The 13,263-nt window shown below is 34.3% G+C and overlaps 2 protein-coding genes across 2 annotated transcripts; one reads left to right on the plus strand and one right to left on the minus strand.

The window, feature by feature from the left end:
* The first annotated feature begins 95 nt into the window (after window positions 1–95).
* LOC133853818 (geraniol 8-hydroxylase-like) lies at window positions 96–5,845 on the plus strand. Its single transcript, XM_062289847.1, has 2 exons — window positions 96–1,078; window positions 5,175–5,845. Exons 1-2 carry the CDS (start codon window positions 185–187, stop codon window positions 5,778–5,780), a joined length of 1,500 nt encoding a protein of 499 aa, XP_062145831.1. The 5' UTR covers window positions 96–184; the 3' UTR covers window positions 5,781–5,845.
* A 1,274-nt stretch (window positions 5,846–7,119) lies between these two features.
* Window positions 7,120–9,899, minus strand: LOC133853780 (geraniol 8-hydroxylase-like). Its single transcript, XM_062289807.1, has 2 exons — window positions 8,926–9,899; window positions 7,120–7,803 (listed from the first exon to the last, which is right to left on the minus strand). The coding sequence occupies exons 1-2, from the start codon at window positions 9,820–9,822 to the stop codon at window positions 7,198–7,200; spliced, it is 1,503 nt and encodes a 500-aa protein (XP_062145791.1). The 5' UTR covers window positions 9,823–9,899; the 3' UTR covers window positions 7,120–7,197.
* Window positions 9,900–13,263: the final 3,364 nt, after the last annotated feature.

Consider the following 13,263-nt stretch of genomic DNA (forward strand, 5'->3'; position numbering starts at 1 on the left):
AGCTAGAAAGAAAGAAACAAAATAGAGATGTCAACGCCCCACTTTTCAACCTTGCTTTGCGCGCTTCTTATCTTTAAAGCCATCAAGGAAGAAGAGTAGTCTTGTTTGACTTTGCTTTGTTCTTTCCCTTGTGAGATTATATAGTTCAGTTCCTCTGAGATTTTGAGTTGATCGAGTGAGAGAGATGGATTTCTTGATGAGCTTTGTAATTGGTCTTTGCCTTTTCTGGATCTTAATTAAAACCTTCCATATAATTCCCAGAAGCAAAGCAACTCACAGCAAGCTTCCACCTGGTCCAAAACCTTTTCCGGTCATCGGAAACCTCTTAGAACTCGGTGATAAACCCCACAGGTCCCTAACCAAGCTTGCGAAGGTTCATGGCCCCATAATGACCCTAAAACTAGGCAGAGTAACCACAATAGTCATTTCTTCAGCAAACATGGCCAAAGAAATCCTCCAAACACATGATCAAATCTTGTCCAACCGAACCATCCCGGATGCACTCCGAGCCCACGAACACGACGAGTTCGGCTTGCCATGGATACCCGTTTCAAGCCAGTGGAGAAACCTTCGCAAAATATGCAACGGCCAACTATTCTCCAACACAGCACTTGACGCCAACCAAGATATCCGGCGCAAGAAAGTCCAAGAGCTCCTCGCCGAAACTCGTCAAAGCAGCCTAACCGGTGAGGCAGTAGATATCGGCAAAGTAGCTTTCAAGACTACGCTTAATATGTTATCAAACACCATCCTTTCGGCGGATTTGGCGGATCTGAATTCTGACGCGGCTAAAAAGTTCAAGGAGATTGCGTGGAATATCATGAAAGAGGCAGGGAAACCTAACATAGCAGATTATTTTCCTGTGCTTCAGAAGTTGGACCCCCAAGGGATAAGGCAGCGCATGACAGTTAACTTTGGGAAGATGATAGATCTCTTTGCCCACATGATTAGAGAACGGTTGCAGTTGAGAAAAGTATCTGGTTTCATCACAAACAATGATATGTTAGACACCCTTCTCAACTTCAGGGAAGAAAACAGTGAAAAGATGGACAAAACCACGATGGAGCATTTCTTCTTGGTCAGTATTATTAGTCTCCCCTCTTCTTTGATTTAGTTCATTATTAGTCATCTATTTACTTTGATTTTCATGAATATGTTGTCAAATTTTGACTGCAAAATTATTAGTCTTCATTTCACTTGATATGGAAAAAATTCTAATTACGTGCAATTAAACCGAAGTTTTGGTGTCCGTTTATTTATTACAATAAATGATATTTTTTCTAGATGAAAAAAATAGTTTGATGAGAGAAAATCGAAATAAATTAATCAGTCAGGAGACCATTTTACCTAGCTTGGCAAAAAGTAAGACGATAAAAAGATAAAATGAAAAATAAAAGAAGAAGACTTACAAGTAAATAGAACCGACATCCTTAATTGATATGGATTGAAGCTACTAAACCTTGGGTACTGATGTCTATAAGAGAAATGGTATGGTATACTTACGTCACCGTACAATTAAGTTTTATATTACATTTCAAGTCCGTCTCTATTTATTATTATTATTATTATTATTGTTGTTATGTGGATGTGTGGGCTTTTCTACTTCGCAATGTGCAATTTTCTGAAATTTAAGGTAATTTTGAATCATTTTAACGTGAAAAATGTTAAATATTATAATATTTTTATCCAACATTCATTCAATGAGGCTGACTTAATTGATACTGTCATCTAATTCTAGGACTAATCCTTGTTAAATAATAAAAAAAAACCAATAATTAATTTGAAGTGCCGGGTCAACATTGTTCAATAATTATGAGATAACAATATAATATCTAGCATTACTCTTTTTACATTGTCTCAAATTTGATCATTGCTCCGTTTATTTGGGTGTAAAATATTTTAAGGAAAATATTTTATTTACTTTCCGGTGTTTAGTGCAACCGAAAATGATGGTCAATGGAAATCATTTTCAGTTTAACCGTAAAAGCCTCTTTAAATTTTGGAAAAACGATTTACGGTTTTAAAAACTCCAAAATCGTTTTCTTAATTTAAACTCTTCATTCTTGTACCCACGTTTGTGGGAATCCAGCACCGCAGAGCATTGGATTTTGTTGATAGCCTGAATCTGCCACATAAGGTTCCCGAATTTTGGTATCTAATTGCTGGAATCCGGCAGCACTAGCAGGATTCCGGTGACCATCACTAGAATTTGGCAACTTCCGTCGGAATCCAGCCAATGCCGAAATTTGGCAACTTGCGTGGGAATCCGGCAACGTCCGGTCACCATTTTCGAATTTTGGCGGAATAGATACCTCCTAAATTGGTCGGAATCCGACTATATTATGCCAAATTCCGGCCAGTTTGGCCTGAATCTGGCCATTTGTGCGGATTCTGGATACCTTCGTCAGAAAATCCGGCTAACCCAAATTTCGGTGAAACTAGCTTAAATCTGGCTAATACGGCTGGAATCTGGCCATTGCTGTTGAAATCTTGCTGACCAGTGATTAAATCTTATTACCGGTGGGTTTTCGCTATTGATAATTTTTTCGTGTGAGCCAAATGCCGAAAAATATTTTCAAAGAAATCATTTTTTTTCTTCATTTCATTGAAAATATTTTACAATGAAAAACATTTTACGTCAAAACAAACGGAGCACAAATCTCTAATCTTTTTCCCTATAGCTCCATCTTCACTTCAATTCTGATCTGCCTCTGGGCCTCCATGCAATACTTTAACTTGAACAAATGAATATCACTTGATTTGATTTCCTTTTCCCCTCCCCTATTTGTTTTTTTTTTTTTTAAAAAAAAAAAATGAAAAAGAAAAATTAGGCTTGATTCCCTGAACGAGAGGACAAATTAATTAAGCCTCCACTTGAACAGCTAGTTTGGACTGAAGTCCCAAATGGAACAAAGAATTTGGACTGAAATTGCCAAATCTTTGTTACTAATTTCTTTGTATGTGATTTGACTTTATCTCAAACAAATCAGCCACTTGGGCCACATGGCCCCAATATCAATTAAAGAAACACATGTTTCTTTGATAAAATCTTGTACATTTTTCTTTATGAATGAAAAGGTGTTTGAGATGACGTGGAAATAGTTTTCAACGTTACATGAATATTTGGTATTTGGAGTTATTTGTTAACATTTTTATTTTTTTACTAAAAAGCTAAAAAAAAAAAAAAAAAAAACCCTAAAAAACGTGATCAAACGAACCTATACTTATTTTGTTGTTGTGTGATGTTTTAGTCTGCTAAATTTTTTTTGGACTGAGATCTCCAGTAATTTGATAGGCAAATTGTTAGCAGTTAGAACATAAATTATAAGAGAGCTTAAATATATATGATTTATTCGTCCAAATAAATTTTGGATTGTCCAACCACCTTTGCAGATAAATGAGTTTTATATGGTATCTCTTACAATTAATGATCAAATTACAAATAATTTGAGTAACGCGTTGTTGAAGATCCCGGTCAGGAATATAATTCCCCTTATATGTTGCGTATTGTATTAATTCTAGAATCAAATTTAGTTGAACTTGTACTGAGTTTTGAATAATTTTTTTTTTTTTTTTTTTTTAAAAAAATTTGGGTTAGGAATTACTACTTGCATGTACTCTATCTTTTGCCAAGAATTTATTTTTTTTTTTTACCGTCTTCGCATGTAAATATAGACTTATTAAACTCAATCATGCAAATTTTGATGTTTTGTGTAATTAACATGTTTTATTGTGTTCTTTCTACTTTTTCGTGCATAGGGTATGAAATACAATTTATTATTGTTTTCTTTCTAGGGCTGACTAAACGGGTTTACGCATTGGGTTTGGGTCAACTTGTTTGACCCACCAAACCGTTAAATGTCAATCATGACACGACTCGTTTAACTAAAAGGGTCAGACTCTTCAACCCTTACATGATCTACTTAAATAATGGGTCTACATGAAACGACCTGTTTGACCCGTTTATTAAATGGGTCGTGTTGGATTGACACGACCCGTTTGACCCATTATATGATAAAGTCAATAAAAATAAAAACACAAATATAAACTAAAAACAATCATATTGTTTGAATAATCATATTACTCCACAGTTGAAAGTATGAAACGTTGAGTTGTTTTATTATTTACTTGTTTTGGTTCAACTTCAAGTTTGAAAACTAGAAAAAAAAAAAAAAAGAAAAAAAAAAAAAAGAAAAAAAAAAAAGAAGAAAAAATGGATAACTTTACAAAAGGGTATCGAATTATACGCCGTTTTGAGATAATGGTACTAAACTAGCAAACGTTTCAAATTGATATATCCAAGTTTTTAAATGTCTCACATAAGGGTACTCCATTAGGATTTCCTGTTAAATCCTAACGTAGTACCCAAAATACCCCTAATATTTTTAGGAAAAAAAAATGCTAGGATCTAGGTGTTGGTCCGAATTTAATGGAATTTGCAAAAATACCTATGCCTGAATCTTTGAAAAATTTTATAATTTTTTTTTTTTAAAAAAAAAACACATGGGTATTTTTGAAATTTTTGCAGAATTTAACAGCAAATTCTAACAGAGTACCCTTAACTGAGACATTTAGAAACTTGGATACCCTAGTTTGAGACGTTTGCTAGTTCAGTACCCTTATCTCAAACGGCATATAATTCAATACCCTTTTGTGAAGTTATCCAAAAAAAAAAAAACACTCGAGCTAATTTATTTTAGTCTTTGCTTTTTTGGTTCAAGTTCTAACTCAATAAAAGAAAAAGATTTATTTTGTGAGATTTTTTTAGACAGTGAGAGAAAGACAAAGGTAACAATTAACATGATTGTTTAGGTTTACTTTTTATTATTAAAAAAGAATGTTTACTGACATGGGTCAAATGGGCCGAGCTGCGAGTCAAACGAGTTGACCCGTTTATTAAACGAGTTTAACAGGTCAACCCTTTTATGACCCGAATCTTTTTAAGCTTAACCCTAACCATTTAACTTCAAGTCGAGTTTGTACGTCATATCAAAAATTGCTAACTCTACTTTCTTACGTGGGATCACCACATGCACTCATATAGGAATAACGCATCTTCTGGCTTCTCTTCTTTGTAATGCAGTTTTGACCAAAACTTGAGGCAATTTTTAACTTCATATTTCAAAAAATAATAACAATAATAATAATAACTTCTTGTTGTACTTATTATTTAGGATTTATTTGTTGCTGGCACTGATACAACTTCAGCCACTTTGGAATGGGCAATGGCAGAGCTACTCCGCAACCCAGAGGCATTGTCAAAAGCCAAATTAGAGCTGAAGCATGTAATTGGTGAAGGTCACCCGGTTGAGGAATGGGATATTGCTCGGTTACCATACTTACAAGCAATAGTCAAAGAAACATTCCGGCTACACCCGGCAATTCCTTTGCTACTCCCTAGGAAAGCTGAAGCAGATGTAGAAATCAATGGCTATATTATTCCAAAGGATGCACAAGTGCTAGTGAATGCATGGGCTATAGGCCGAGACCCAAGCTTTTGGGAGAATGCAAATTCATTTATGCCGGAGAGGTTCTTGGGGTCGGAAGTTGATGTTAAAGGCCGGAACTTTGAGCTTATACCCTTTGGTAGTGGAAGGAGAATATGTCCCGGTTTGCCATTGGTAATACGAGTGTTGCACTCGATGTTAGGTTCTCTTATCCACACCTTTGATTGGAAGCTTGAAGATGGGGTCAAACGTGAGGATATGAACATGGAAGAAAAGTTTGGTATAACTTTACAGCGTGCTCATCCTCTGAGAGCTGTCCCTCTTCCACTCTAAAATTGGTTGAAGAATTTACTTTGTTGTAGCTTAATAAGAAGAGAATATGCATATCTCCATAAAAATTGTATTAGCATCTGTTTGGTGTAATATTGTACGTACTATAATTTTGTCGAATTATATATATATAGGTTGTGATTTTGATGATGAATTCAAGCAGGTATTGACCATTAATGGGGATAATTTCACAAAAGAACATCGAATTATCAACTGTTTTGAGGAAAGAGTACTGAACTATCAAACACTTCAAATTGGGGTATTCATGTCACCAAACGTCTCACTTAAAGGTACTTTGTTAGGATTTGCAGTAAAATCCTGCCAAAATTTTCAAAATACCCCTATTTTTTTTAAGAAAAAAAAATGCTAGAATTTAGGTGTTGGTGAAAATTTAACCGAATTTGCAAAAATACCTATACTTGAATCTTTGAAAATTTTTATAATTTTTTTAAAACATATAGGTATTGTAGAAATTTTGGCAGGATTTAACAGTAAATCCTAACGAATTATTCTTAAGTGAAACGTTTAGTGACGTGTATATTCCAATTTGAGACATTTGATAATTCAGAACCATTTTTTTAAAATAGCTGATAAATCATACCCTTTGTTAACTCCTAAAAATTGGTTACAAAGACGAGTGAGAGCCACTTTATATCAAGAAACGATATAAAGTGGCCCTACAATTGACACATCCATAAATATTACGTACATTTTTTCCCTGTTCTGATCATCTCTATTATTGTTTTCCGAAAAAGCAAAGAGACAAGTCAGACAACAAAACAAAGAAAGAAAACAAGCAGCCAAGATCGAGTCAAATAATAGAGGGTGGAAAATGTTGGAGCTTCAGCCTGGGGGTATGAATGACCTAATTCACATCATTGAATGGATTGGCCGACCATGGGTGGCCGGCTTGAGCCAACCGTCTGTTTTTATTATGTTTAGTTTTTTAGATTTTTTAGTTTTTTAATTTTTAATAAGACACAGGTACAGATGTCGGTTTTTTAAGCGCTAGTGATGTGAACTTCTGTCAACTTTTGGACAAAAATATCATCTCAATTTTTAGTCATAAGCGAGGTATCATTTACGATACAAAATGAAACTAGCTAGATGAAAAATAATAAAGTTGTTAAACCACAAGGGTTTCAAAGGTATTTAACTCAGAATTTTTTTTTAAAACACAAAAAAAGAAGAAGAAGAAGAAGAAGAAATCTAAGAGTTAATGGGCACTCAAAAACAATTCAGTAAAATAAGAGCGAAATAGGAATATAATATATAGTATTACTCTATTTATTAAGTAATATAGCACTCAACAAAAACCTTAGTTAATTTAATTATCCAAACATGATTAATGCTAGTTATATATTGGACAAGTAAATTCTGGTCAGCTTAAGCTACAACCAAGTAAATTCTTCAACCAATTTTAGACTGGAATAGGAATAGCTCTGAGGGGATGAGCAATCTGTAAAGTTAGGCCAAACTTTTCTTCCATGTTCATATCCTCGCGTTTAACACCATCTTCAAGCTTCCAATCAAAGGTATGGATAAGAGAACCTAATATCAAGTGCAACATTCGTATTGCCAATGGTAAACCAGGACATATTCTCCTTCCACCACCGAAGGGTATAAGTTCGAAGTTCCGGCCTTTGACATCCATTTCCGACCCCAAAAACCTATTTGGCATAAATGAATTTTCATTCTCCCATAAGCTCCGGTCTCGTCCTATAGCCCGTGCATTCACCAGCACTTGTGCACCCTTTGGAATAACGTATCCGTTAATTTCTACATCTGCTTCAGCTTTCCTAGGGAGTAAGAAGGGACCTGTTGGGTGCAGCCGGAATGTTTCTTTTACTATTGCTTGTAAGTAAGGCAACCGAGCAATATCCGACTCTTCGACAGGGTTGCCTTTGCCAATTACTTCCTCCAGCTCTGTTTTGGCTTTTGACAATACCTCAGGATTCTGGAGTAGCTCTGCCATAGCCCATTCTATTGTGGCTGAAGTTGTATCAGTCCCCGCAACAAATAAGTCCTAATTATCAATACAATTAGAAGTTATTATTATTTTTAAAAAAACATATGATGTTCGTCGGAAAAAGAAAAAGAAAAAAAGAAAAGAAAAGAGAATAATGAATTTTAATTAATGCCCTGGCCTATATATGAATAGTGTTCTGGAAAATTAGTTTTTTATTCGAAAAAGAGTAGAAAAGAATACAATATCAAAATTTTACGTGATTGAGTTTAATAAGTCTACATTCACTTGTGAAAACGACCAAAGAAAAGTATGATGGCTAAAGATAGATGAGAGGAATTCCTTGCCGACCAAAACATCACATAACAACAAAAGAAGTAGCGGCTGATCTAGGGTTTTGTTCCACTTGGGACTTCACAGCTTAACGATCGACGTTTATCCATCCAATTGGGGACATCCAATGGCTATCAGCCTTCCAGGTTTTTGCTTTTCGCTGAATGAAAAAAAAAATATTGCACTACTGAAAAAATGGCTTCTAAGGTCGGTTTTTTTTTTTTTTTTTACGTTGTCGGTTTAATTCACATTAAGAATGTCAGTTAAAAAAGAGAAAAAAAAAAGTGATTAATTATAAATATTAGTAGCTTCAATACATAAGGATATATGTCGGTTCAATTGGTGCTTATGATGATGCTTTGTGTATATTAGAACATCGGATTTAAGTAATTAATTTTTTTTTTTTACCATAATCCTGCTTTCATCTTTTGTTAGTAAAGCTTCCCTTTGATCATCTTTATCTATGCACTTAAGCCTTCTTTTTTATGAGCAAAGGTGTTTTTACCGAACTAGCTAGTAAAATTAATAGTCTCCTGTCTGATTAATTCATTTCTTTTTTCTATCATCAACCTATTTTCCATCTAAAAAAAATTAATCTATTGTAATAAATAAACTAATAGCAGAAATTCTGTTTGTGCTGGATCACGTAAAATGCAAATAAATATTATTTTAGGGTCAAAATTTTATTTTATTGCATCTATTCGTACTTAAAACTCATTTAAAAAAAAAATAAAAAAATAAATTCAATTCAAGAATTTGACAGCCCATCACAACATATTCATCAAAATCAAAGTAAATAGATGACTAATAATGAAATAAATCACAAAAGAACAGAGTAATGATACTGACCAAGAAGAAATGCTCCATCTTTGTCTTGTCCATCTTTTCACTGTTTTCTTCACTGATGTTGAGAAGGGTGTCTAACATATCACTGTTTGTGATAAAACCAGCCGTCACTTTTCTCAACTGCAACCGTTCGCTAATCATGTGGGCAAAGAGATCTATCATCTTCTCAAAGTTAAGTGTCATGCGCTGCCTTATGCCTTGGGGGTCCAACTTCTGAAGCACAGGAAAATAATCTGCTATGTTTGGTTTCCCTGCCTCTTTCATGATATTCCACGCGATCTCCTTGAACTTTCTAGACGCGTCAGAATTCGGGTCCGCCAAATCCACCGAAAGAATGGTGTTTGATAACATATTAAGCGTAGTCTTGAAAGCCGCTCTGCCGATATCTACTGCCTCACCGGTTAGGCTGCTTTGACGAGTTTCGGCGATGAGCTCCTGGACTTTCTTGCGCCGGATATCTTTGTTGGCGTCAAGTGCTGTGTTGCAGAATAGTTGGCCGTTGCATATTTTGCGAAGGTTTCTCCACTGGCTTGAAACGGGTAGCCAGGGCAAGCCAAACTCGTCGTGTTCGTGGGCTCGGAGTGCATTGGGGATGGTTCGGTTAGACAAGACTTGGTCGTGTGTTTGGAGGACTTCTTTGGCCGTGTTTGCTGAAGAAATGACTATTGTGGTTACTCTGCCTAGTTTTAGCGTCATTATGGGGCCATGAGCCTCGGCAAGCTTGGTTAGGGAAATGTGGGGTTTATCACCAAGTTCTAAGAGGTTTCCGATGACCGGAAAAGGTTTTGGACCAGGTGGAAGCTTGCTGTGAGTTGCTTCGCTTCTGGGAATTCTGTGGAAGGTTTTGACTAAGATCCAGAAAAGGCAAAGACCAATTACAAAGCTCATCAAGAAATCCATCTCTCTCTGGACTCGATCGATCTATATCTCACAGAAGAAAGAACAAAGAGCAAATGGGAAAACAAGATCGACGACTACTCTTCTTTCTTTATAGATAAGAAGCAAAACTAAACTCCGTAGAAAAGAGGGGCATGACGATCGATGACATCTATTTAATTTGTTTCTTTCTATTAACTCTGGGTTACAAAAAAAAAAAAAAAAAAAACTCTTGGTTTTTATAATTATTGCATGGGATAACATTTACATTATGACCGAGAAGAATCGCTCCACTTCAAATTTTATTTTATCACATTTAATAGTTTACGCAACAACATTAAATGATGTCATTATATATTCTCCATGTGTTATTATGTACATGATTATTAGATATTTCACTCGTGAAATAGAGAGAATCTTATTCCGATTAATGATATGTCTGTACTGTTAAATTATGACCACTTCTCCTAAAATGTTAAACTAATATATATGAAATGATTAATTTAATCATTTAATTTAATTGTAACACTCTCTCGCACGTGTTGGCTCAAATTCTTTCTTAATTAGTGAGGCTCAACACATGAAATATTTAATTAAAATGAAAAGAATGGTGATTTAACACAGTATTAAAGCAAAAGTTCTGAATTTGAACCTTATCTTGATTCTTCACCTCTATTTCAATTAAATATCACACGCATTAATCCTCCCTCATTAAGAGAGCTTTTGAACCCACACGTGAAGGAGAGTGTTAAAATATTAATTTAATTATTAGATTTATCATTTCCTATAAGCTTAAGCTTTTGGAACAAGTTGTAATGTATATTATTTGCCTATACTTGTTATGTCTGGGCATGTATAATTTAACAAATTAAATCCAGAAAATTTCGGTTAACGTGACGTATTTTAAGTGATTAATACTTTTCAAAACATACAATGTTTAATTTTCAAAACACACAAAACTACGTAAAAATACTTTTTCAAATAAAAAATTTACTCTAAAATTATTATAGAAGAAACCTTGTCAACGCAAGATTTTGTTTGTGATTGAGAGGGAAAGAAGGAAGGAAAAGAAGAAAAATATTTATATGTCGGCTGCAATTCGCTGCCCTTGTGAGAAACTAATCACCGACTCACCCTCCATGCACGCTCATATTTCCAACTATTTAAAGAAGTCAACAAGTTTTTAAAGAACGCTAGTGAATCGTTTTCTGCAAGACAAAAGAAATTTATAATAATAATAATTAATTTTGAGATGGCGGCCCCCTTCACACACAAACTATATAGATACTTAATACTATTTTTCAAAGAGTAATTATAAATAAATAATCATGATCTCCAATTTCATTTTCATACAATTCAACCGATGTTGCAATACCGAGTTACAATAAAAGGAAGACTCGTGTTTTTCTTGAGTTCTCTCAAAATTGATGTGATTTTTAAAATTACGATTAAATATGTGATAGATTACTATTAGATTTTGATCTAATAATAATTTTAAAAACTACATCAATTTTTAGAGAACTGAAGCAGGACTTGGGTTTTTCTTATCATATTACTCTGCAATACCTATTATAAGATTCCAAATTTTTCTTTTTTTATTTTATAAAAAATAAAAAATAAAAACTGATCAAATGGCTGGTGCCATATCAACCCAATTATAGTATAAAATTGTGATAGAAGATGTGTATGCAGCATTACACCGGCCTTGTCATACATAAGCCAAAGATGGAACCAAATTTTGAAGGAAGCTAGGCATATCATCTCAAATTATTGAAGTAGTGGAGGCTAAGTCTTGCGTAATGAAGTTGACATTATGGTGGACTTTCTTAATATTTTTAGGAAGAACTATTTTTTAAGAGATCGTGGATATATATACTCTATGATTAGGGCGTTTGTCACTTTCAGCATGATTCTGCAGATCGATTCATGTCGGTATAAGTAACTACCAAGGAGTTTCATTCTAAAATAATGTTATCCAACTTCAAGTCTTGAATTTTCTTTTTCTTTTTTTAATTAATAAGTCGGCATTTTATTACTTACGAACATCAAAGTACAAACAACGGTCAAACAAGACCAACAAAAAGCAACAAATTGGAAAGCACCCGTGTCAAACTAGAACAAAACCATCTATGTTTCACATTTGGCAAAGAGCTAAATTCTTCATACTCTTTATAAACTTGCCATTCCTTGAAATTCTAGTTGGAACCTCCCAAATCACTCTAAGAATATGCTCCTCCGTTTTTGACCGACCATAAACGTTAATTCATTCCTTGCATGCACGTCATAAATGATATGTTCTCCAGTACTTGTTGTAGGCTTCAGCAATCATACTTTGCCAGTCTAGCTGAGGATTTTGGTTATAGCACTATTGCATACAAGTTTTCCAGATACAGGAGCTAAAATTGCAATTGAAGAAGAGGTGATCATGACTCTCAATGCCATTCCTACAAAACAAGCACTGCCTGTCTCCCTGAAAACTCCAAACCACAAGCTATTTTCCTGTGCTAAGCCCGTTAGGAACAGCCAGCCATAAAATGAACGCTTGTTTTGGAATAGCTTGGAGAAACCAAACAATAGGCCACCAACTAACTTCTTGCTTCCTTTTCCTCACATAATCCCAGGTATTAGCACTCACATAAACTCCTTTTTGAGATAGAATCCAATTAGGTTTATCCACATTACCTAGATGAACGTCCGAGAGCCTGCTTTGTATATCAACCAAATAATCAAGTTTGGCCAATTTCCAACACCAGTCCCCATTACGAAGTACAGAGTTTACCTTTGCCTCCAAATTACTCATGCTAATGAAATGGTCAAGATGGAGGATAGCTTTTAAATTTTTCTTTTTTTTTTTTTTTAAAAAAAAAAAAAAAAACAAGAAAAGAAAGAAAGAAAGAGGAGGATAGAGCAAGATTTAGAAAGAAGATAGAATGTGAGGATGTTTTTAAAAGGTGAGTAGTTAAAATTAAAAAACAAAAAAAATAATAATAATATTTATAACAAAAATTTATAGAATATATATGACGTAAATACTCAAAAGTATAGAAAATATTTAAAAGGCACGACAGATCACTGCAAGTATAGAGAAGGAATCTCCGACCGTCGCATCAAAATTTATTTTCGAGTGAATTATTGGATGGGGAACCTATTGCTCCTCGAGGCATTCACGCGCTCTTTGAGAATTTTCATATATATATATATATATGCACCAGTTTTGTCGGAACGATTTGCTTTTAAAGATGAACATATTAATTAAGCAATCCAAAAATATGAACAAAATAAGGCCATGTGATTTGCCATCTAGTTTCAGTTTTCGTGGAGATTCCAAAAGATAATGTGAAAACACGAGCATGCTAGAGAGATCGATGCACGTTATTATTTTATTAACTATAGTGGCCGGTAATTATTGACTCATTGCGGTCTCTTTGACAAAGTTTTTTTTAGAGTGGTTTTTTTTTTTTTTTA

This window comes from Alnus glutinosa, chromosome 13, assembly GCF_958979055.1.
Source record: "Alnus glutinosa chromosome 13, dhAlnGlut1.1, whole genome shotgun sequence".
NCBI lineage: Eukaryota > Viridiplantae > Streptophyta > Magnoliopsida > Fagales > Betulaceae > Alnus > Alnus glutinosa.

Excerpts from the sequence above, each read along its gene's own strand:
- LOC133853818 (XM_062289847.1), top strand. The coding sequence starts at position 185 with ATGGATTTCTTGATGAGCTTTGTAATTGGTCTTTGCCTTTTCTGGATC. Across the intron at positions 1,079-5,174 it reads CGATGGAGCATTTCTTCTTG|GATTTATTTGTTGCTGGCAC; the intron begins GTCAGTATTATT and ends CTTATTATTTAG.
- LOC133853780 (XM_062289807.1), bottom strand. The coding sequence starts at position 9,822 with ATGGATTTCTTGATGAGCTTTGTAATTGGTCTTTGCCTTTTCTGGATC. Across the intron at positions 7,804-8,925 it reads AGATGGAGCATTTCTTCTTG|GACTTATTTGTTGCGGGGAC; the intron begins GTCAGTATCATT and ends ATTGATAATTAG.